This window comes from Glycine max, chromosome 1, assembly GCF_000004515.6.
Source record: "Glycine max cultivar Williams 82 chromosome 1, Glycine_max_v4.0, whole genome shotgun sequence".
Taxonomy (NCBI): Eukaryota; Viridiplantae; Streptophyta; class Magnoliopsida; order Fabales; family Fabaceae; genus Glycine; species Glycine max.
In genome coordinates this window covers 44,731,738-44,754,080 of record NC_016088.4, presented here as the reverse complement: position 1 = coordinate 44,754,080, position 22,343 = coordinate 44,731,738, and the positions used below count along the sequence as shown (strand labels likewise).

General features: G+C 34.3%; 2 protein-coding genes across 2 annotated transcripts; one reads left to right on the top strand and one right to left on the bottom strand.

The window, feature by feature from the left end:
• The first annotated feature begins 7,904 nt into the window (after positions 1-7,904).
• LOC102660884 (uncharacterized) lies at positions 7,905-8,510 on the top strand. The gene is made up of 2 exons (XM_006574150.1): positions 7,905-8,262; positions 8,401-8,510. Exons 1-2 carry the CDS (start codon positions 7,905-7,907, stop codon positions 8,508-8,510), a joined length of 468 nt encoding a protein of 155 aa, XP_006574213.1.
• Positions 8,511-15,514: 7,004 nt separating this feature from the next.
• Positions 15,515-18,832, bottom strand: LOC100804078 (receptor-like protein 7). Its single transcript, XM_014779439.1, has 2 exons — positions 17,746-18,832; positions 15,515-17,508 (listed from the first exon to the last, which is right to left on the bottom strand). The coding sequence occupies exons 1-2, from the start codon at positions 18,830-18,832 to the stop codon at positions 15,515-15,517; spliced, it is 3,081 nt and encodes a 1,026-aa protein (XP_014634925.1).
• Positions 18,833-22,343: the final 3,511 nt, after the last annotated feature.

Below are 22,343 nucleotides of genomic sequence, written 5' to 3'. Positions count from 1 at the left end.
CAATGTGCCTCTAATTTACGATTTCTTTTGTGAAGATTGTAAATATTTTCATTCTTGTATGAATTTATAAAGTAGAAACTCCATTTTTTGTGAACTAATGTTGAATTTAACTCAATTTGTAGGCTGATCGAGGCCGTACCCGAATCAAATAAACATTAAAATGTAGTAACTAGGAAGTGATCCTAGGTCGTCTCCCAACGAGCAATGATAAACCAAATGTTCATAACGGATAGTAGGAAAATAGTAACGAATGGGGGGAGGGGTTGTTTGCTTTTGTAAATTAAACAACGAATAAATGTGAATTAGAAAATATCAAAATTAAAACACGTTGTTTCCCCTTGATTCACAAGCAAGTCTCTTATCCTAGGTTGCGAGAATTTATCCTTTATCAGTTCAACCACTTAATCCAACCCTAAACTAAATTACTAAGCGAAATTTAACATAAGGCACTCATTATGTGATTAAGCAACACATACACCAATTACTCATAAACGATCATTAAGCATGAACGTAAATTAAGCACAGAGACAATTAATTAAGCACTAAGCATGCATGAATTAATAGCAACAAATTCAGAATAATTAGTGAAGAGGAAAAACTAAACAGAATTTAACAGTAATAATAGAACCTCAAAGAGAACTGTGCTTGATCCTCAAGAGAAAACAATGCTGGGGACTTAGCCTTTCATCAATCAATAGAGAATGAAATTATAGATTGAAGAACGAAATTTTATTGCTAAAACGAAAAGTCAGAACTGGAATTGCAAAAATGAAAAAAGGAGAAAGAGAAGAGCCTAAAACTAAAAACGAAAATAGGAGAGAGAGAAGAGAGGCAAAGAGAGAGAGAGAGAGCCTAAACTAGAACCTTAGTGCTGTTATATAGTTTTCAGCCCCAAAGCTTACAAATCTGTTTTAAGTTCAAACCCATAAATAAAATAAAATCTATACAAGATAAGATAAGATAAAATAAAATCTAGATGAAATAAAATCTAAATAAGATAAGATAAGATCTAGATGAAATAATATCTAGATTAGATAAAATCTAGATAAGATAAGATTTGATAAAATTGTCTGCTCTCTTCAAGTCCAAGCCCAATTCTGGATTCAAGCCCAATTGCTTATAATTCTCCTGAAATTAAATTAAAAACACAAAATTAGTCCAATAGGCCCAAATGATAAAACTGCATAATTAATTTGACAATTAAGACTAATCAATAATTAAAATGGTGCAAAAAGGATTAAGAAATAGGAGAAAATAATGGCACATTATAGGCTAAAGAAAAGAAGGTGTGAAATGTTGTTGAAGAACTCGCTTAGCGACACAGATTGGCTAAGCGAGCCTCATTCGCTTAGCGAGGCAGCCAGCTCACTAAGCGAGTGCAAAACCCTAGAAGATTATCAGTCAGAGAGCAGTGCGCTTAGCAGCACACAGCCAGCCCGCCCAGCGAGGATGCTGTCTCTACTCACACTTAGCACGCCTAGGCTCACTTAGCGGATATTCACTTACTCTCGCTCAGCCAGACATGCTCGCTAAGCGCACCTTCATGTGCTGAGAAGTCCAAGAGCCTTTAAAACACTGAGTTAGTGGAAAATGAAAAGACACCAAGCTTCTACTAGGTAAAATAGAAGTAAGAAGGCACTTAGGCTGGAGAGAAGACATTTTCTTCATCCTTTACCATTTTTTTCACAAAAACACTATTTTCCTCTTTGTATTAAGTCCTCCTTGTTAATGGTGGGCTAGGAACTTCATTGTTGGGGAATTATTCTACTGAGCACTCTTAATGTAAACTTTTAACTATCAATTTAATGTTATGTTCTGGAATTCTTTGCTTCTATCTGCATTTATTTTACATGCTTGTGGCTTGATCATCCATTTGTATGTTTAGTTAGGTTTTTGAGTGTTGGAAAATGCTTGGAATCCTTAGAACTTGATAGAGCAGCTAGAGGTCTTTGTATCTAGGAATAGAATGTAGTAATCTAGTTTATTTTGTATTGTATGCATACTGCAACTCCCTTAGAACGAGTTTGTTGAGGAATCAAGAACAAAAACTATGAGAGTTAGGCTCATTCTTGTGAGGAATCATGGTCTGAGTAAATAGGTGGTGCAAGAGCGCTAGAATAATGTTAAATAGAGAAAAGTCTTTTAATACGGCAAGAGAAAGTTTAGTAGAAGACTCCCCGACGCTTTTACCTTGATATTTATAGCATTTTACAGCCTTGTGTTTATGTTGTAAGTTGATAAGTAGAGTAGTTAATTATAGAAAATCAAATCATTGATAAGCCTTTCATTTCACTTCCAAAGTTGAAAGTGTTTACATATTAAATATACAACATCTAAGTGAAACAATTTCCCTGTGGATAAGATACTCGGTCTTACCGTTTAAATACTACTTGTGAAAATTGGTACACTTGCCAATAGGTTAACAAATAATTGTACACTCACTTTCAGAAAGCTCCCAAATCTCACTATTCAATATATTACTCTCTGATCCTTAATATCATGCCTTTTTCTCAACATCCCTCCTAGTGATTATGCTGCTAAAGGCAATCTATAACACTTTTTAGCAATCTCCCTTCCATTTTTTGTGTTATTGTGTTCTTGTTAGACTCTGAGGAAGACATCCATGGTTCGCAAACACTAACAATCTTCATCTGGCAATTGGTTTAGATGATAAGGTTAAGCAGTTTGGACTACAAATGTTGTACTTTCATTACGGGATATTAGAAGAATTTTACTTCCGCTAATCCCAAATTGAAATGGTTTTTTAAGAAGACTCCATTTAACATAATCTTCAATCTAAACATCATCCAAAACAATAAAAAAAATCATCTTTTAGCTTGTCCATCATATAAGATGAAGTAAAGTTAGATCATTCAATTCAAAAGACTCTCTAGGCCTTTTTGTTACCTTGAGAATGTCAAATTCTTCAAAAACACAAACACCATGCTTTAAAATCAAATATTTAATTCAAATTCTCATTATTATACACCAATGGGGACAAATTAGTTTTTCAACCCCACACGTGCCTAGAATAGGGATCACAACACGACTATCCTCAAACAACAACTTGATTATGGCCTGCTTATCTTTATCCCTGTCATATATATGAGATCCACCATCCAGATATGTTGATGGAGTTGCTTTCCATGACACGTTAACTGCAATCTCTTTCAAATCACGAAGACTCTAATCTTCCAACTATGTCTTCCAACTTACTAACAATCTTTCTGTTGGAACAACGAAAAAACAAGTTGCTTACCTGCTTTTGAGTAGCAGCTTTGGCGGAAACATCGTTAAGTCATCGATCTCAGAGACAATATCTTTGAGAGCATTGAACCAAAGTTTGACATTAGTGTCTGTGATCTATTTCTTTTCAGCATCATCAAAGCACATTTCTAACCACTCTTGCAATGATCTCCAACATTTGAAGCAACTTCTTCTTAAGCTTCTTTCCATGTATCAAGTTGACAAACTCAGGGTCAGCCTATCGAAAACAACATCAAGGAAAGCATAGAGGAACCCACCACCTACCATTGTTGCTGCCATGATCTTAAGAACAAGTGATGACCAGAGTAGAAAGACAAAGGTAGGTACTGGTTACAATAAACTAGGTTGGTTCTTGGCAATGTGATGTGATGAGATTTTTCTTAATTCAACTCGCTTCACTTTCACTAGTTATTCTGTGCAAGAAAGTGTAGTGGTGGTAGGTAGCTTATCCCATTGAATTTGTAGAGAGGCTGGGTGTGTAGAGGATTTAAACTCTATCCTGTTGGAGTGGTTGTTCTTTTAAAAGTCTTTCCCTTTGCTACATAATCATATGATTCAAGAGATTACATTTATAAAATGCTTTAGTTAAAGTTAATGATGGCTTGTTTTCCAACTTTAAACGTCACCTCACTTAAGACTAGTTTCTTTTCTGTTTCTAAACCATGTCAACCTCCAGTGATATATGTTTGTTTTTTCTTGAGCAAATGATCATTATCATCTTTGAAAGTGTAAGATGTTGTTGATTTAGTTTTTGAAAGTAATAAAATGATAAAAAAAATCCCTGAAAATTCCTATGTTTTCACTTTAGTCCCTAAACTTAATTATTTATTGTCCTTTTAATTCTCAAAAGTATATTAATATTATCTCTTTAAGTGACACGATTTTTTTCTTTGTCATGTCATAAGTTGCTTCTAGGATATTGTGCATAAATAAGTTCATGTGCTTTCATGGTTTGTGAGACAATTAGACAATTTGTATAGCAGTGTTTGGATAAGCCTTAGAAAAATTGATTTTAAAGTGATATGATCTATATTTAAATATTTTTATTTAAAAGCAAGTTACAAGTAAAAATCAATATGAAATGTTTTTATCCAACACAAAGTATCTAAAGTTGCATAACTCATAAACAATTCTAAATACAAAATCAATTTCTCAACACGAAATTAAGCCGGTGAACATTTACCTAAAATCATGTTTGTTGGTATTTTAAAGTGATTCTTGATAATCCAATGTGAAACTAAATACATAATGCTAATATTATAATACAGATCTATTTTGATGTATTTTTTTTAGAGGGAGCATGTATTCCATCTTTTTCAGATTCTATTTCTGGTTGTATGTATCACTTATGTTAATTAGACATAGTCAGTTGATCGAATTGCTCTGATTGATTTGCAGATGTTCATATGTTCACTTGGTGGAAAGGAAGACCCATCCTAGTTCCTACACTCTGTTTATTCCCTCAAGCTTAACTAATGTGTGAAAATTTTATTAATTTCCCTTTCTTTTACATAAATTTAGTGTATTATAGATGAAGCAAAAGTCATGACTTGACTAAACATATTGTGTAAATAATGTGTTAAAGTACAGTTATAATTTTGAAATACAAATGCAGCATCAATAGTCATGTTGTTGACATATTTCCATATGCAGAATTAAACAGAAAATCAGATGTCTGTGAACTTTGTGAGGAATATACTGTCGAGGAACTTGATTATCTAAATGATAAAGAGAACCAGAGAGAGATTTTTTATCCCCTTCACAATACTTGCAATAATATGCTTTCTTTCAAACAGCAGGCTAGTTATTCTCAGTTGTTGAGAAAATTGACTTTAATTTCCAATTATGCTCTTTAATATTCTACTAATCTATCAACCTAGGCTTAACTTTTGTTACAAATGTGATAACTATATATATTTTAGTTCTAATAAATAGAATAGCTGTTATGACATAAGGAAAGGGGTTAGAAACAAATAGCAATTATTTAGAGAGTTAAACTAACACAGATATATAAATAATATTGTTTAAGGACAATGAATGATAGATTCTAAGTCTTAGGATGGTCAGATTTTTCGAACGTGTAAATGTTTCTGGCATTGGGGGGATGATAAATTGTTGTAATCAAGGACAATGAATGATAGATTCAAAGTCTTGAAAGGGAAGCATCTAGCTAGGGGACCTGACATATTGCAATATGACATTCTAAGTTCTTGTAGGTCATGGAGTGAGATCAATGCACTGTACCATTCATGTCCTCGAACTATTACAATTATACCATCCAGATATAGTTGCCTAATATTGGTGTGATTTTGGACAAGCTTTTGGATCTCAAGTTTTAACAATAGGCCTGTTGAAAAAGAAGAGGACTAGTATTGGAACCTGACCTGCAAGGTCAGCATGCGAGAAATTCAGGGTTAACTTGTTCAACTTGTTAAATCCAAAAGGAATGATAGAATTGAAGTTGATATCAGGAAAATTCAATTTCTAGAGATGTTGGAGGGTGAAAAGAACACTTGAATCTTGAAATCCACCAGAGATTGATTCTCCATTAAGGTCTAGACCAGTGACATGTCCCTTCATATCATAGGACACCCATATCCACCCACAACAATCATGACTTGGTTGTACTTTCTAAGAAAAAAGTGAAATTGTTCTTGAGCTTGAGCAGCAAAGACCTCTGATCATCGAGACAAAGGCCAGAAACCACATGATGTTGTTACAGAGGCATAACCAATAGAATGGTATCACCACAAATGCTGAGAATAGTATAATTGTCATTGTAGATAATAATTATTGAGTGAATCCTATTGTCACATGTAGAAGTTTTAAACATAATAGTATAATAGTCAATAGAGCCACATAAATGATTACTGTTAATGTAAGAAAACTGAAGATTATGTGTAAAAGCTCACGATTTCTATGGGAAAAGACATTGTTCAATGATGGCTTTCACTAGGGAACCCAAACATCCCCACTAAATAGGAAGTTTGAAATTTTTCCTTTGAATTTTCAACGATGCCAATTGCATCATTTATATTTCCTGTCCGACTTATATTTTTTGGGTAGAGACTATAAGTATCTTCTAGATGAGGCAATCCTATGAAAGCTGCATAAGATTACTATAGAGCTTTCTTCTGAGTATTTAACATAATGTAGAACTCGAACTCGAGATTGTAAATTAAGCTAGAATATATGTATTGGAAGATTTGTTCACAGGATGTCACATCATCACTTAACTGATGGCAAAGACTCTGAACACAAATTTTGATATATTAGGAATCTAATGTAACAAATTTTTTTATTAGGAATCAAACATAAAATTTGTCATGTATCAAGGACCTATAACATATTTAAGCCTTTTTCTAAACATAATTGTGCATTATAACTTGATCATAATACTTCTGCGAGTGACTTACACCATTGTCTAAGCAACTGTTTCCTTCTTGATTTTATATTTTTCAATTAATTGAGCTTGTCTTTACTCTTTAGTTTCTAAGCAAGCTACAAATCCTTGTCATAAATTTTAGTGCAACTAGGATCTTACCTTTATGCATAAAAAATTGGACAGGAGTAACTAGACTATGATACCTAGACCTAACGGGTTGCATATTTCTTCAAACTCTACCATAGCTTCCTCCATCCCTTGAAACTCTACATGCTGAAATGTGTTTATATTTGAAGACTGTATTGTTCCCTTCAATAACAGTTTAACAATTGAAAGAAAAGAGCATAAAGATAGAGTTTTGGAACTTTTCGTATTTGGATGACTATTCTCTTTGGGCTATTAGGTTGAATGTGCAAATCAACGTGATGAAATTTGGATATCAGCATTTCCCTAGACAAGAACTTGATTATTTGAAGACAATGATGATTACAATGATAAAGTACGAATCTTATCAAGCAAAGTACATGTCCCAGAAGCAGGGTTCCAAAGAGGTTGGAGTATAAGACAACAAATGATTATATATTTATTGATCTCTGTTAATTATCTGCTTTTGGACTGCATTACATGGCTCTTTTATCTTTATCTTCTATTATTTTAGTCAATAAGTGGTTTCTACACTTTAGGGGCAAGTTAGGTTGTTATCCACAGATTTCTAAAATCTTGGTAACGTGATAGTTTTTTGTTTTATTTGAATTATTATAAATGTATTGTTGCTAATGAATAAAATTGATCAATCCATTCCTTCTTCAAATATTCAATGCATTCCTCTCTGCTTTGCTCCTCTATTTTATTTTTCTTTTCTTCCATAAAACCAACAAAGTGGTATCAGAGCTATCTTCTTACGGGACCTGTGAAAATGGAAGTTGAAGAAAGCTTTTCAGAAGTTGCTCCTCCTGTCTTTGATGGGGAGAACTATGACCTTTGGGCAATTAGAATGGAGTCCTACCTAGAGGCATTGGATTTATGGGAAGTTATGGAAGAGGATTACAATGTTCCTCCACTGCCAGACAATCTCACCATGGCTCAGATAAAAAATCACAAGGAAAGGAAAACCAAGAAAGCAAAGGCAAAGTCTTGTTTATCTGCTGGTGTTTCAAAAATTGTCTTCACCAGAATCATGACCATCAAAACACCAAATGCAATATGGGATTATTTAAAGGAAGAATGCGCAGGGGATGAGAGGATTTGAGGCATGCAAGTGCTGAACTTGATGAGGGAATTTGAGCTCCAAAGGATGAAAGAGTCTAAGACAATTAAAGAATACCCAGACAGATTGCTTGGCATTGCTAATAAGGTTAGATTACTGGGCACTAAATTTGCTGATTCCAGAAGCGTAGAAAAAATTCTAGTTACAGTGCCTGAGAGATATGAAGCATCAATAACCACGTTGGAGAACACAAAGGATCTATCCAAGATCACTTTGGTAGGAGCATTACATGCCTTGCAGGCCCAGGAGCAGCGAAGGCTTGTGAGACAAGATTATGTGGTTGATGGTGCTTTACCAGCCAAGGATCATGAAGGTGGAAGTATTGTAAATGACCAAAGTAAAGGTAAGGGTAAAAAGAAAAACTATCCACCTTGTCACCATTGTGGCAAAATGAGTCACCCACTATTCAAATGCTGGAGAAGACCAGATGCAAAGTGCAGCAAATGCAATTAGCTTGGACATAAAGCTATAATTTGCAAAGGCAAGTTTCTTCAAAATGAAGACAATGCCCAGGTCGTAGAGCAAGATGAAGAAGATCAAATATTCGTGGCAACATCTTTTCAGCAAGGAGTAGTTAAGAATGTTGGCTGATTGACAGTGGTTGTATAAACCACATGACATATTGCACTCTTCAAGGATTTGAAGCCTACTAAAGTCTCAAAAGTCAGAATTGGGAACGGTGGCTATACTTCGACAAAAGGAAAAGGAACCATCATAATCTCAACAAGTTTCAGTATAAAGACAATCTCAGATGTACTTTATGTACCCGATATTGACCAAAATTTGCTTAGCGTAGGTCAGTTGATAGAAAAAGGATTTAAAGTATCCTTTGAAAATCAACATTGCCTTATCTTTGACATTGTTGGTCGAGAGATGCTGAGAGTTAAAATAAGAGGTAAAAGCTTCTTATTTGATCCAATTGAGGAGGAGCGGGTAGCCTATTTCACTCAAGCTAGCCCCACAGAACTTTGGCATAAGAGACTTGGCCATTGTCATATTCAAAGAATGCTGAACATGAAGAAGAAAGACATGACAAGAGGTCTAGTGGTATTTTCTGATCACTTGCTGAATTGTATTGCTTACCAGTTTGGTAAACAAAATAGAATGCCATTTCCCAAATCAACTTGGAGAGCCTCTCAAAAGCTGCAACTAATTCACATTGATGTGGCAGGACCTCAAAGAACACCATCACTACAAGGTAGTTCATACTTTATTCTTTTCATAGATGATTTTACAAGAATGTGCTAGATTTTTTTCTTAAAATTCAAGCATGAAATGGTTGGAGTATTTATAAAGTTCAAGATGATGGTGGAAACTCAAAGTGGCTGCAAGAATCAAGTTCTAAGATTCGATAATGGGACGGAATATACCTCAGCACAATTTAATTTATTTTGTGAAGAAGCAAATGAACATCAACTCATAGCTCCATACACTCTAGAGCAAAATGGAGTTAGTGAAAGGAGAAATAGATCGGTAACGGAAATGGCTAGATATATGTTGCATGAGAAAGAATTGCCTAAACAATTTTGGGCAGAAGCAGCTAATACAGTAGTATTTCTTCAAAATCGACTTCCAACCAAGGCCTTAGAAGATAAAACTCCTTTTGAGGCTTAGCATGGGTATAAGCCTTCACTGATCTTTCTTAAGGTGTTTGGTTGTGTTTGTTTTGCACATGTTCCACATGTTAAGCGGAACAAACTTGTCAAGAAGGCGATTTTCTGGTATTTTTGTGGGCTATAGTTCAGTTTCAAAGGCCTACAAAGTGTATCATCCTCAAACCGGAAAGATGGTTGTCATAAGAGATGTGCATTTCAATGAAGATCAGAATTGGGATTGGAAGAATCCACAAAGAACAAATGGATCCTTCAACAATATTGAAGACAATCATCTTGAAGAGCAAACAACAGAGTTGTTGTAGAATGAGTTAGAAGATGAACCCTCAATTAGAGGCACAAGGTTGTTGTCTAACATCTATCAAAGATGTAATGTAGCAATATGTGAACCTGGTAGATGTGAAGAAGCATTAAAAGACCCAAAATGGAAAATTGCCATGAAGGAGGAGATGTTAATGATTCAGAAAAATAGAACATGGGAGCTAGTTGACAAGCCTATAGAGAGAAAAGTCAATGGACTTAAATGGGTTTTCAGAACAAAGCTTAATGCAGATTGCTCAGTCAACAAATACAAGGCCAGACTCATAGTAAAAGGGTATGCACAAATTTTTGGTGTTGATTATTCTAACACTTTTGCTCTAGTGTCCAAATTAGATACAATTAGATTGGTGTTAATGGTTGCTGCTCAAAAAGGTTGGAAAGTATTTTAGTTAGATGTTAAATCAGCTTTTTTAAATGGAGTTTTACAAGAAAAGATATATGTGGAGCAGCCAGAATGATTTGTGAAGCGAGGTGAAGAAGAATAAGTCTATCTACTAAAAAAGGCCCTCTATGGCCTAAAGCAAGCACCAAGGGCTAGGTACAACAGGATAAATGATCACCTTTTGAGCATTGACTTTGTAAAAAGCTTATCTAAATCCACTCTTTATGTGAAACGTAAGGGAAACAATTTTCTCATAGTTTCCCTCTATGTTAATGATCTTTTAGTGACCGGAGATAATATAAGGCTGGTTGAGGAATTCAAACAAGAAATGATGCAGGCTTTTGAAATGACAGATCTTGGTCTTATGACATACTTTCTTGGAATTGAGATTAAACAAAGTGAGAATGATGTGTTCATTTGCCAAAAAAATATGCAAAGGAAATATTGAAGAAATTTCAGATGGAGGAGTGTAAAATAGTTAGCACACCAATGAATCGAAAAGAGAAGTTGAACAAGCAAGATGGTGCTGATAAAGTTGATGAAGGATATTATAGGAGCTTGATTAGATGTCTAATGTATTTCACTACAACAAGGCCAGACATTCTATTCGTTGTAAGTCTCCTCTCTCGATTTATGCATTGTGCTAGTGAAATGCATTTGAGAGAAGCACAAAGAATATTGAGGTATATTAAAGGCATTGTTGATTATGGTGTCAAACTTGAGAAGTGTCAAGAATTCAAGTTATATAGATTCTCCGATAGTGATGGGTTGGATCCATTAATGACATAAAAAGCACTTCGGGATATTGTTTCAGCCTAAGTTCAAGAGTTTTCTCATGGTGCACAAAGAAGCAGGAGAATGTAGCACAATCCACTACAAAATTTGAATTCATAGCAACAACAGTAGCTGTAAATCAAGTTTTATGGTTAAAAAAGGTTCTATGTGATTTACATATGCAACATAATCATATGATAGAAATTTTCATTGACAACCAAGCAGCAATTGCAATTTCAAAGGATCCAATGTGTCATGGGAAGACTAAACATTTTGACATTAAGCTCTACTTCTTAAGAGAGATGCAGCATAATGGAGACAAAAGATTGAGCTCTTAAGACAAAAGATTGGAGTTTGCAGATCCTAAAGCAAGGAGGAGTGTTAATTATCTGCTTTTGGACTACATTATGTGGCTCTTTTATCTTTATCTTCTATTATTTTAGTTTCTATTTTAGTCAATAAGTGGTTCCTACACTTTAGGAGCAAGTTAGGTTGTTATCCACAGATTGCTAAAATCATGGTAACATGATAGTTTTTTGTTTTATTTGAATTATTATATAAATGTATTGTTGCTAATAAATGAAATTTATCATTCCATTCCTTCTTCAAATATTCAACACATTCTTCTCTGTTTTGCTCCTCTGTTTTATTTTTCTTTTCTACCATAAAACCAAAAGTAGTCTCTCTCCCGCTCCACTTACATGTAACTTGTGTTCTGCTTCATTTTTTGTTAAGTATTTTGTGGCATCCTCTATCCCATACATATATGTACTAATAATATAAGGAATAATAAATTATAATTAATTAAAAGTTTTTAAAACACATTTAAATAAAAGTCTTTCAAAAGAGTAAAAGGCTGACATTCACTTTCCTCGCATCATAATAAAACTTGTTTGAATAAATAATAAAATCACTTCGGCTCAAACAAGGTCATCCAAGACTTCATACAATTAATATAGAAACCTATACCCCAATGTCACATCCTATCAGAGGATTGTGTTCCTGCGTCCTCTAGCATGAGGTTCTCCATAGTCATTCACCTAAGCATCTGCTCCCATGAGCACAAAGTTCGAGATCATCATAGGATCCAAACACAAATAGCAAACGGGGAGTGAGTTATTACATTCATAACTAATAGAGAAATGAGACAACTAGATGTACATATCATATAAATGAGATACAACTTACTTAAACATAGCTCACATAATTTTACCACTTTGTCATTTATAGTTCATTTTTCAATCACCAATCACATTACACATGAATCGCACATTTCGGTCAAGACATAATAACACTCATCAATTTCATAATAAACAATTAGCCAGCGTTATGCAACAGTTATACTAAGACTTAAGCCTATATGCAATGTGGTATCATGTCAGTGAAAAACCACCATAGGATGCTTAGGAGTACATAACAAGACACACCACAAAATGGGTATGTGAGGTCACTCTCACTAAGTAAAATCATAGGGAGACCAGTCAGGGTCACACTGTTTTGCGAGAATGCTCCAACCATGTGGGATCAGCACAGACTTAAAGAAGAATTCAAACTGGGTGTGTTTACCCCCAAGGCCTACACTCTGAAGAGTCCGTCAAGGCCTCTCCCTCTTGATTTAGGTCCAACCCCTAAAACAATTTTTGCATGTAAACACTGCTCATGAATTATACAATACCAATGACCTTAAAATCATGTTTTAAACACGTTCAACATATTGCGCTATAATTTAACACTGGTTTCTAAATAGGAAACCTACACTTTCCGTTTAACACTGTGCATCAACACTTTTCTCAAGATAACACTGATTGGGTTATTGTATAATTCACAACTCATAACACAAGTAATATCACATCAAGTGTTAACCACACACTTATTCACAACTAAAACTCATGTTCACAATTTCTCATCTCGTAATGTCATAATCCACCATCACATGTTTACATGTATCTCACAAATTAACACATGTTCAACTTTGCACTTATACTCATTCTCAATAACAATATTATAATCTCAAAGCAACATGTTATTCCATAATTCATCACATATTCAATTTATAGACACTACTCATGAATTATACAATACCTACAACCTCACACTCATGTTTCAACACATTTAACACATTGCGCTACAATTTAACACTGGTTCCTAAATAGGAAACCTACACTTTCCGTTTAACACTGTGCATCAACACTTTTCTCAAGATAACACTGATTGGGTTATTGTATAATTCACAACTCATAACACAAGTAATATCACATCAAGTGTTAACCACACACTTATTCACAACTAAAACTCCTGTTCACAATTTCACATCTCATTATGTCACAATCAACCATCTCATGTTTACATGTATCTCGCAAATTGACACATTTCACTTTGCACTACTCAATCTCCATAACAATATTATAATCTCATTATAATAATTTATCACGCCTCATAACTCATATACACATCACACAGTAATAATATTTGTATGACACAAAAGAAATTATATATATATATATATATATATATATAGTAAATCAAACTACATTATTTTTAATCAAAAGCGTTTCTACAATAATTAGTTTAAGATTACATCAAAAGAAATTACTACAAGGCATTAACCTTACAACTTTCTTTAATTTATTATTTTAGTATTACAATATATATATACACACATAACATGTTGATCATCATCGTGGAAAAATATAGAACAAGATAATAATTTGTATAAAATAAGTCATTAAATAATATTATTTAGAGTATAATTGACGTTAATAAAAAGAATTCAATTTTTTTTAGGGTTCTCACTCAATACAAGAACACATCAATTTGACAGTAATTTCTCATTGGGACATCGATTGGTCCATCAAACATATATAATTCACAGTTATAATTGTAAGGATAGAATCAAAATTTGTAGAAACATCCCAAAAACTCATTCCAATTGATACTCTAAGGATCCCTACACATGTTCTTACTATTCCCCAATTGTGAATAACTCATCTCTTACCTCTAAGCGGGCTCACGTGTGTATTCTGACAGTGATAGCGGCATCTCTAATAGTTTTCTGAGATTACTCAAGCTTTTCCTCTGATTTTTCTGATAGGGTTTCCAAGCGTTAGAGAGAGGAGAAGGGGATTGAAGCCTCCATTCCACTGTCTACGTGCGATGAGTATTTCTCCCTCCATAGACAATATTTTGCAAATTCCAACGGTGAAAATATGCTTAAGTGAATTTAAAACCTGATGTCCAAATTTCACGAAGATCCAATGGTTAACGAGACTAGGATTGTAGTTTTACTGGGACAGTTTTGGGTTTGTGTGGGAAAAGAAAAAGCTACGATGCGAAGTGTATTTCTCTCAACTCCAATATTTTTTGTAATTTTCAACGGTGATAATGCTCGGAATTGAGTTTCCAACCTGTTGTTCAAGTTTCATGACGATCCAACGGTTAATGAATCTGAGATCGTCATTTTACTGAGACAGATTTGAGTATATGCGGGAAAAAGAGAGGGTTTTGGGAGGAGGAAAAGGGAATACGAAACTGAGAGGAAGAGGAGGCGTAGAGAGTATTGTCAGTCTGAACACTGACCTAGCATGTCTTTTTTATAGATAGGGTACTCATAGCCTATTATTTATTCTATTTTTCTTTGATTATTATTCTATAAACAAATACTCTATTTATTTTCTATCAACTGAATCTATCAAATATCTTTCTTTTTTTTCTCCTTCAAACAATTATTCTAATAAATTTATTTCTCCTTATTTGTTTAATTACAAAAACTTCATCATTTTTTTTCTAAAACTCTATTTATTTATAAACAAAAATCATTTTTAATTTATTTACAACAAATGGGATGTTACATATTCAACTTGGTACGAAATTGGAATTTAACATTACAATAAGTGAAGGTTAGGGTGAAAGTAAAAAGGGCAACATGAGAAAGTACATGAGTGAAGGCAATTCTCATTACCTAAATAGCAAGGCCAAAAATATGACAAGGTTTAAAATCAAGGTTACATCACAGACGAGTGATTTTAGATATGAAGCAGAGGTACCTGGTGGTGTTAAAGGATTTGTAGTCAGCCTAATAAACACCTCAACATATCATAGTTTTGTTCAACAATCCAATTCTTTGATCATATGAGCAAAAGAAACCGGGTGGTGTTACTATATTCCTATGTATTTCCTTTATGCAGCCAAAGATAAAATTTTGAAGTGATGACTTCAAAATTTTATCTTTATTACTAATAAAAAAATACTTTTTTATAAGGGCATTTAAAAAACTGCTCATTAATTATATTAATTTAATACTTGTCATTAAAAGGGTAATAATTTATCAAAGTACTCGTTAAAATATAACAATATATTTCCAAAGTTCCAATGCATATGCCTTGCATATTTATTTTCGGTTTCCATTAAGACATAAAACAATTAAAACTATGGAATTTGGAAAAAAGGAACATTTAGAAGGTATATTGTATCAATACTTCATTTACTTGTACACTCATTGTTAATCACTAATTCCTCCACCTTAAAGTTGTGTACGTTTGTCCTGATCTATGGGTTACATATTCAAGATACATTTGAGGGAAGATCCAACAAAGAATTTTGTGAATAAGTTGCCAATACCATACCCTCCACCGCTTCCAAATCAAGAGTGGACCAAAAACAATTCCATGACCAAAAACCAATCCCAGTTCAACACTAACAAAATTCCAATCAATTGTGCAAGCTAGCCTTCCACATTCTGGTTGTGGCAGCACCCCTTGCTTTTTTCCATCTGGTTTTTCAGTCAATGGAGGACCAAATAGCCCATCATTGCCTTCAAAGGAAGAAGCTGAAAATGACTGAATTTGGGTACCTGTTGGGATCTGTCCCACCAAATTATTGAATGAGAGGTTTAAGTACGAAATGAATGACAATCTTGCAAGTTCCACAGGAATTTCTCCACTCAAGGAGTTTTGTGAAAGGTCCAAAGACTCTAGTTGTATCATATTACCTATGGATGATGGGATTTTACCAGACAAAGCATTGTTTGACAAGTTCAGGATATAGAGTGCTTTGAAATCCATTAACTCCTCTGGTATAGATCCTTCAAAATGGTTGGATGAGAAATCAATGCACGTGAATATTGTCAAAATTTTAACCAACTCCTGCTTTAGACCTTTGCTGACAACTGTCACACTATCTTGATAATATAGAGCACCATCATCGGATTCATAAAAAACCTTCTCTATAAACTTTGTTCCGGCTTCATCTTCATCATGCATTATATTTCCTTTCCAGGCTGTGAAATGTTTTCTTGGAAGTTTGCCACTGAAATTGTTGAAAGCGATGTCCATAATTTGAAGCATTTCCCAAGTCATATTGGCATTAGAACATCTTAGGAAACCCTGGAATTTGTTGTTCCGTAAAACCAAGACACGAAGCATGGATATTTCCTTCAAAAAGCATGGAAAGCCACCAATTATTTGATTTGATCCAAGGTCCAATGCCTCTAACATTGAGCAATAAGCAAGAGACTTTGGAATTGACCCATTGAATTGATTTCCATGAAGATTTAAAGTCGACAAACCACAGGAACCTGGAATTGTATCAGGAATAGGGCCTGACAAATTGTTGGTCTTCAAATTTAATATCTCAAGAGTGCCACTCATCGTCATTAAACAAGAGGGAATTGTTCCAGAAATGTTATTCATGGAAATATCAAGCAGTCGAAGTGATGAAGCATTGCAGAGGGAACTGGGGATACTGCCATGCAAAGTATTATTTGAAAGAGAGAGAAAAAATGTGGAAGACAGGTAATAACCAATATCTTGTGGGATAAAAGAGCTAAATTTATTGCTTGAGTAATCCAAAATGTTAGCATATTTAGGGAAAACAGGTAATGGTCCCTGAAGTTTATTGTGATGAAGGTCAAGGGTAGACAAGCTGGACGTAAGATTCTGCAAAGGTCCCTCCAACTCAGTCAACAAATTGTGAGAAATATTAAGGGTCTGGAGATTTTGTAGTTTCCAAATCCATTTAGGAACTAATCCTTGAATCTGGTTATCTGAAAGATCTAGATAGGTTAATCTGGACAGGTTTCTCAGAAAACTAGGGAAAGTTTTCAAGTTGCAGGAAGCCAATCTTAGATTGCTAATGCTGAGAAATGAAGATGGGCTAACAATTGTAACATTTACATTGATTGATAAGTTGTTGAGTGAAAGTTCTAGGCTGGTAAAATTTTTAAGCTCAAAAAGCTTATTCAACTGCACCGACCCGTTGAACTTGTTTGAAGAAAGTTGGAGGACAGAGAGTGTACTGAGTTGGTAGATAGATGTTGGAAAAGGCCCTGATAGATTGTTGCTACGTAAATCTAGGGTGTGTAATATAGAAGAAGACACATCAACCAATTCATCTAGTTGACTAAATTGATTGTGGGAAAGCCGGATCTCTTGCAACAGTGGGAGTGTAAAAAGGGATGAAGGAATGCTCCCAGAGAGATTATTTTTTCTTACATCAAGGATGTCTAGTTTAGAGGATGTCACATTTACGATTTCTTCCAATTGACTAAACTGGTTTTCAGAAAGCCAAATCCATTGCAATGATAGGAGTGTAAAAAGGGATGAAGGAATGCTCCCAGTGAAAGAATTATAACTCAAGTCAATATAGACAAGATTATGCAGTCCTTCGAAGTGAGATGATGGAACTATACCACTTAAATCATTATGAGAAAGGTCTAAATGGGTAAGCTTTTTGGTCATACCAAATGATGTCATTGGACCTGTGAAGTTGTTATATGACAGATACAGGTAACTGAGTTTTGTTAGGTTTGACAGTGAATTGGGAATTGTTCCATTAAATCCACAAAAAGAAAGATCCAATTCAGATAAGTTTCTCAAGTTACCAATAGAGTGTGGAAATGCTCCAGCAAAGTTAGTGTTACTTACTCTTAAGGTTTGGAGAGATCCACTCAATGGAAAGTCAGGAAGGAAACCATGTAGATTGTTGTTCAAAGATATGTCAATAACTAACAATGTTCCAATGTTAAAGATCTTCTGTGGAAATGTTCCGGTCAACCCGCAATTAACAAGACCTAGGATGGTCAGATTTTTGAAACGTGCAAATGTTTCTGGCACTGGGGATGATATATTGTTGTAATCAAGAACAATGACTGATAGATTCGCAAGTCTTGCAAGGGAAGCATCTAGCGGACCTGAGACATTACAATATGACATTCTAAGTTCTTGCAGGTCATGGAGTGAGATCAATGCACTGCACCATTCGTGTCCTGGAACTGTTACACTTACACCATCCAGATACAGTTTCCTAATACTGGTGAGATTTTGGACAAGCTTTTGTAGATTTGGGATCTCAAGTTGTTTCAGCACTTCCCCTGTTGAAAAAGAAGAGGAGAGATCAAGAGTAACCAACCTTGTCATCTGAGAAATATGTATTGGAACCTGACCCGCAAAGCCAGCATGTGACAAATTCAGATAAGTTAACTTATTCAACTTCTTAAATCCAGATGGAATTACAGAACTGAAATTGTTATCAGCCAAATTCAGTTTCTGGAGATGTTGGAGACTGAAAAGAACACTCGAATCGTGAAATTCACCAGAGATTGATTCTCCATCGAGGTCAAGGCTAGTAACATGTCCCTCATTGTCACAAGACACCCCTATCCACCCACAACAATCATGACTCGGATTCCACGACTTCAACTTGCTTCTACTTTCTGAGATGAACGTGAAGTTGTTCTTGAGTTGGAGCAGCAAAGACCTCTGATCATCGAGACAAATGCCGGAAACAACATGGATGTGGTTACAGAGGAACAACAAATAGAACGGCATCACCGCAAGCGCTGAGAATAGTATAGTTATCATTGTAAATGGTAATTATGATTTATGAGTGACACCTACTTTCAAAGGTAGATGTTTTAAAAACAGAAGGTTGTGTGTAAAAGCTCACAATATTTCAGTGGGAAAAGTCATTGTTCAATGTTGGCTTCCACTAGCTAGGGACCCCAACATACCCACTCAGTAGGAAGGTTGAATTTTCAACGATTCAAATTGCATCATTTATATTTCCTGTCGGGCTTATACTTTTTTGGGTAGAGACTATAAATATCTTCCAAAGGAGACAATTCTCCGAGAGTTGAATAAGACTATTATGGAGCTCTCCTCCAAGTATTTGACATAGCTTTATATGGAGAAATTGAATTCGAGATTACTATCTAAGTTGGAACAATCCTACACCTGTTAATCCACACACTTGGTGGTAGGTTTACATTTTCATACTCCAAGCGTTTTTTATTTTTCTAAGCATAATTGCGCACTTAATAACATTCAAATTTATGCAGAGAAAAAATAATTACTGTAACCTGATCATTGTACTCACATCGGTGTCTAACCAGCTGTTTCCATCTTGATTTTAGATTTTTCAATTTTTTGAGCTTGTCTTTACTCTTTAGTTTGACTCTTATTTTCCTCTTTTTGGGTGGGCATTACTTTTTCCTTTTCACATTACCATTGACGTTATATTTATGAATTTTAAAATACAATAAATTTGTTTAAAATTATCGAATATATAATAATTAGGTGGCATATACAGGAAGATCTGGAATTAGGTGGCACATATGAAGGTTAAGCATGAAAAAAAGTTATCGCTACGTTTCTGCATTGGTTCATACAACTTGGTCAGCAATTAGTGAGAAAGATCAACATAGCTTTCTGTACTGCTTTACCAAGAAAGAATCAAGGGAATTCACTCTGATATTGGCATCAGAATTAATGGTCATATTGGGTTGTGTATATGGAATTTACATCAACTAAAATGTTGTTACGTACGTGAAAATTCAAAATGTAGATAAACTTTTAAAAATACATCTAGATGTATTACACCATGCACTCACCTTGTTTAAAGACAATTTAAGTATATTTAGTTTGATGAGATGAGAGGGCGAGCCCTGGTGCAGCGGTAAAGTTGTGCCTTGGTGACTTGTTGGTCATGGGTTCGAATCCGGAAACAGCCTCTTTGCATATGCAAGGGTAAGGCTGCGTACAACATCCCTCCCCCATACCTTCGCATAGCGAAGAACCTCTGGGCAATGGGGTACGAAGTTTTTTTTTTTAGTTTGATGAGATGAGAAACAGATACAAGAATAGGAACCTCAAATTATTATATACCATAAACCTAGAGTATCAAATGCAGAGGTGGAATAGTTTGAAAATTCATCCAATTATTTGACCATAAACAAGGTTGTGTGAAGATAAATCTGTTGCACTAGTGGAACTGGAAAAGAGATGAAGGCAAGACTCGACCAAATTTATTGTTTTGTACATAAATTTTGAAGACCTTCAAAATGAGTCAGTGAAAAATTGACTTATTTAAGCACAGGCACTTATAATTTCTTCCTCAAAATGATCTATGGGTCTTCCATCTTCACAGAGTTCAGTATTGCAGACCACTATTGTCTTTCAGTTTCAGAATCAAAGTATGAAGAAGTTAGAGAGTTGGTGGACACGTGATGAATAAGTTAGAGACTCCTTTAAATAGACAGTGAACTAGTTTTAAGGAGAGAATGAGGAAGTGAAAGGTTGCATCGTAAACTTAGTACATAAATGGTTTGGAACTGTCTGATATATTTAATGTAACTTTAGAAGAAACTGATGAGCTTTATTTATTGTTTAGAACAAAAACTTGGACAGTGTAACCATTGTATAAAATAACTATTTTTATGTGTCATGGAATCACAGAACCTGGGAAACCGTCTCATGTGTCATTCTTGTCTCAGAAACAAAACAGAACCAAAAAATTCAAAAAGTCAAGTTTCTATTATAAACTTATATCAAAGAGAAGGATTTAAATTCATGTCTTTGCTGAATAACAAAAAGAAAAACTGAAAAAAGAAAACAACTTAAAAGATGAAAGTTAGTGTTAGTCCTTGCTGTTGTTCATTTTATTTTCCAAGCAAACTAAAAATGATAGAATATTCACCATATAGATTTCTACTATTGTTGTTAATATCAATGATAAAAGTAGTAATGAAGTTAAGGACCTATTGTGAAAAAGTCTTCAATTCTTCTTCCAAAGGATAATTAAAGTCAAATTAATCATTCAATTTAATTTCTTACAACATCAATTGTTACCATCCCAATTGCTTATTAGAGATTGCTATTAGGTGATCATATATTACCCCTGTTTATGATAACAGTAAGAGGTAAATAAGCAATTTCTACACATCTGCATATTGTGATCTGATTAAGCCAGTTGTACACGTGCAAAGATTAAGCAAGAAGCAAATAAGCAAGCTGTACACCTTTTTAAGAGAAACTTGTTGTCATTGGGACTTAACAAAGTGTTAAATCTTTGCTCCAAAACCATGTAATTTCAGAGTTTGGTGCCTAAACAAATTTGAATAATAACAAATTAAGAGCAACTAATAGCATCAAAGCAAGATTTTGCTCATATGGCAAAATGTGATTTCAGTCTAGTGTTTAAACATCAATTGAATTACTAATTTTCTTTCAACCAAAATATCATGTAATTCATATTAAGAATCAATTTGAAGTATTTATTACTGCAACACATGTCAAAGCAATTGTTACAATGACAGCAAAATATTAGACTTGTGTAATAACTTAATGATATGTTTGCAAATATATCAAATCTGCATATGGTGTTAAATCCTTTCTTGGTGTTTATCTCCAAAAATCCCTCTAACATACTGACTTTGGAGTTTCAGACAACTGACTTAATCCTTGTGATGGGGATTCCATACTCACAGTCACATACATCCTACATAAAATCGATACAACAGAGCAAATAACAATTTTAGTAAAGGGAGTGTATTAATTATATACAAACAACTCAAATTTATAAACAAACAACTCAAATTCATTGATATTTCACAGTTACTTCAAGATACTAATAATATGAATATATTTTTATGAGTAGAATTTTTGCATGTTCAGAAGGCTACTTTGCATTTTTATTTATGTTTTATAAACGCATAGTCATCTTATTTTCGCTAAGATCAAATTCTTTTGAAAATAATGATATCCGTAATTGTGATCAGTTGACGTAGTGTGCATCCAACTATCTTCTTTCTCAACAAGCTTAAGAAATTGGATGATGTTTTTCCCTTATCCCATTTATAAAGCAACATTCATCCAGTGATGCAAATCATTCATTTCACCTTGTCCTCACTCCTCACCCTCATGCTCCAAAATGGTGTTGCCTCTCTATGACACATTTCTTTACACACATATGCTCATTTACCAAATGCACCCACAGTGGCAAAATCCAATTGTCATAAAAACTACCCCAACACCAATTCCCTGCTAACATTTGCTTCCTTTT

Coding starts and splice junctions, on each gene's coding strand:
- LOC102660884 (XM_006574150.1), top strand. CDS start 7,905: ATGCAAGTGCTGAACTTGATGAGGGAATTTGAGCTCCAAAGGATGAAA. Junction 8,263..8,400: donor TGTAAATGACCAAAGTAAAG/GTAAGGGTAAAA, acceptor TAATTTGCAAAG/GCAAGTTTCTTCAAAATGAA.
- LOC100804078 (XM_014779439.1), bottom strand. CDS start 18,832: ATGCCGTTCTATTTGTTGTTCCTCTGTAACCACATCCATGTTGTTTCC. Junction 17,509..17,745: donor AGGTCCAATGACATCATTTG/GTATGACCAAAA, acceptor CCTCTAAACTAG/ACATCCTTGATGTAAGAAAA.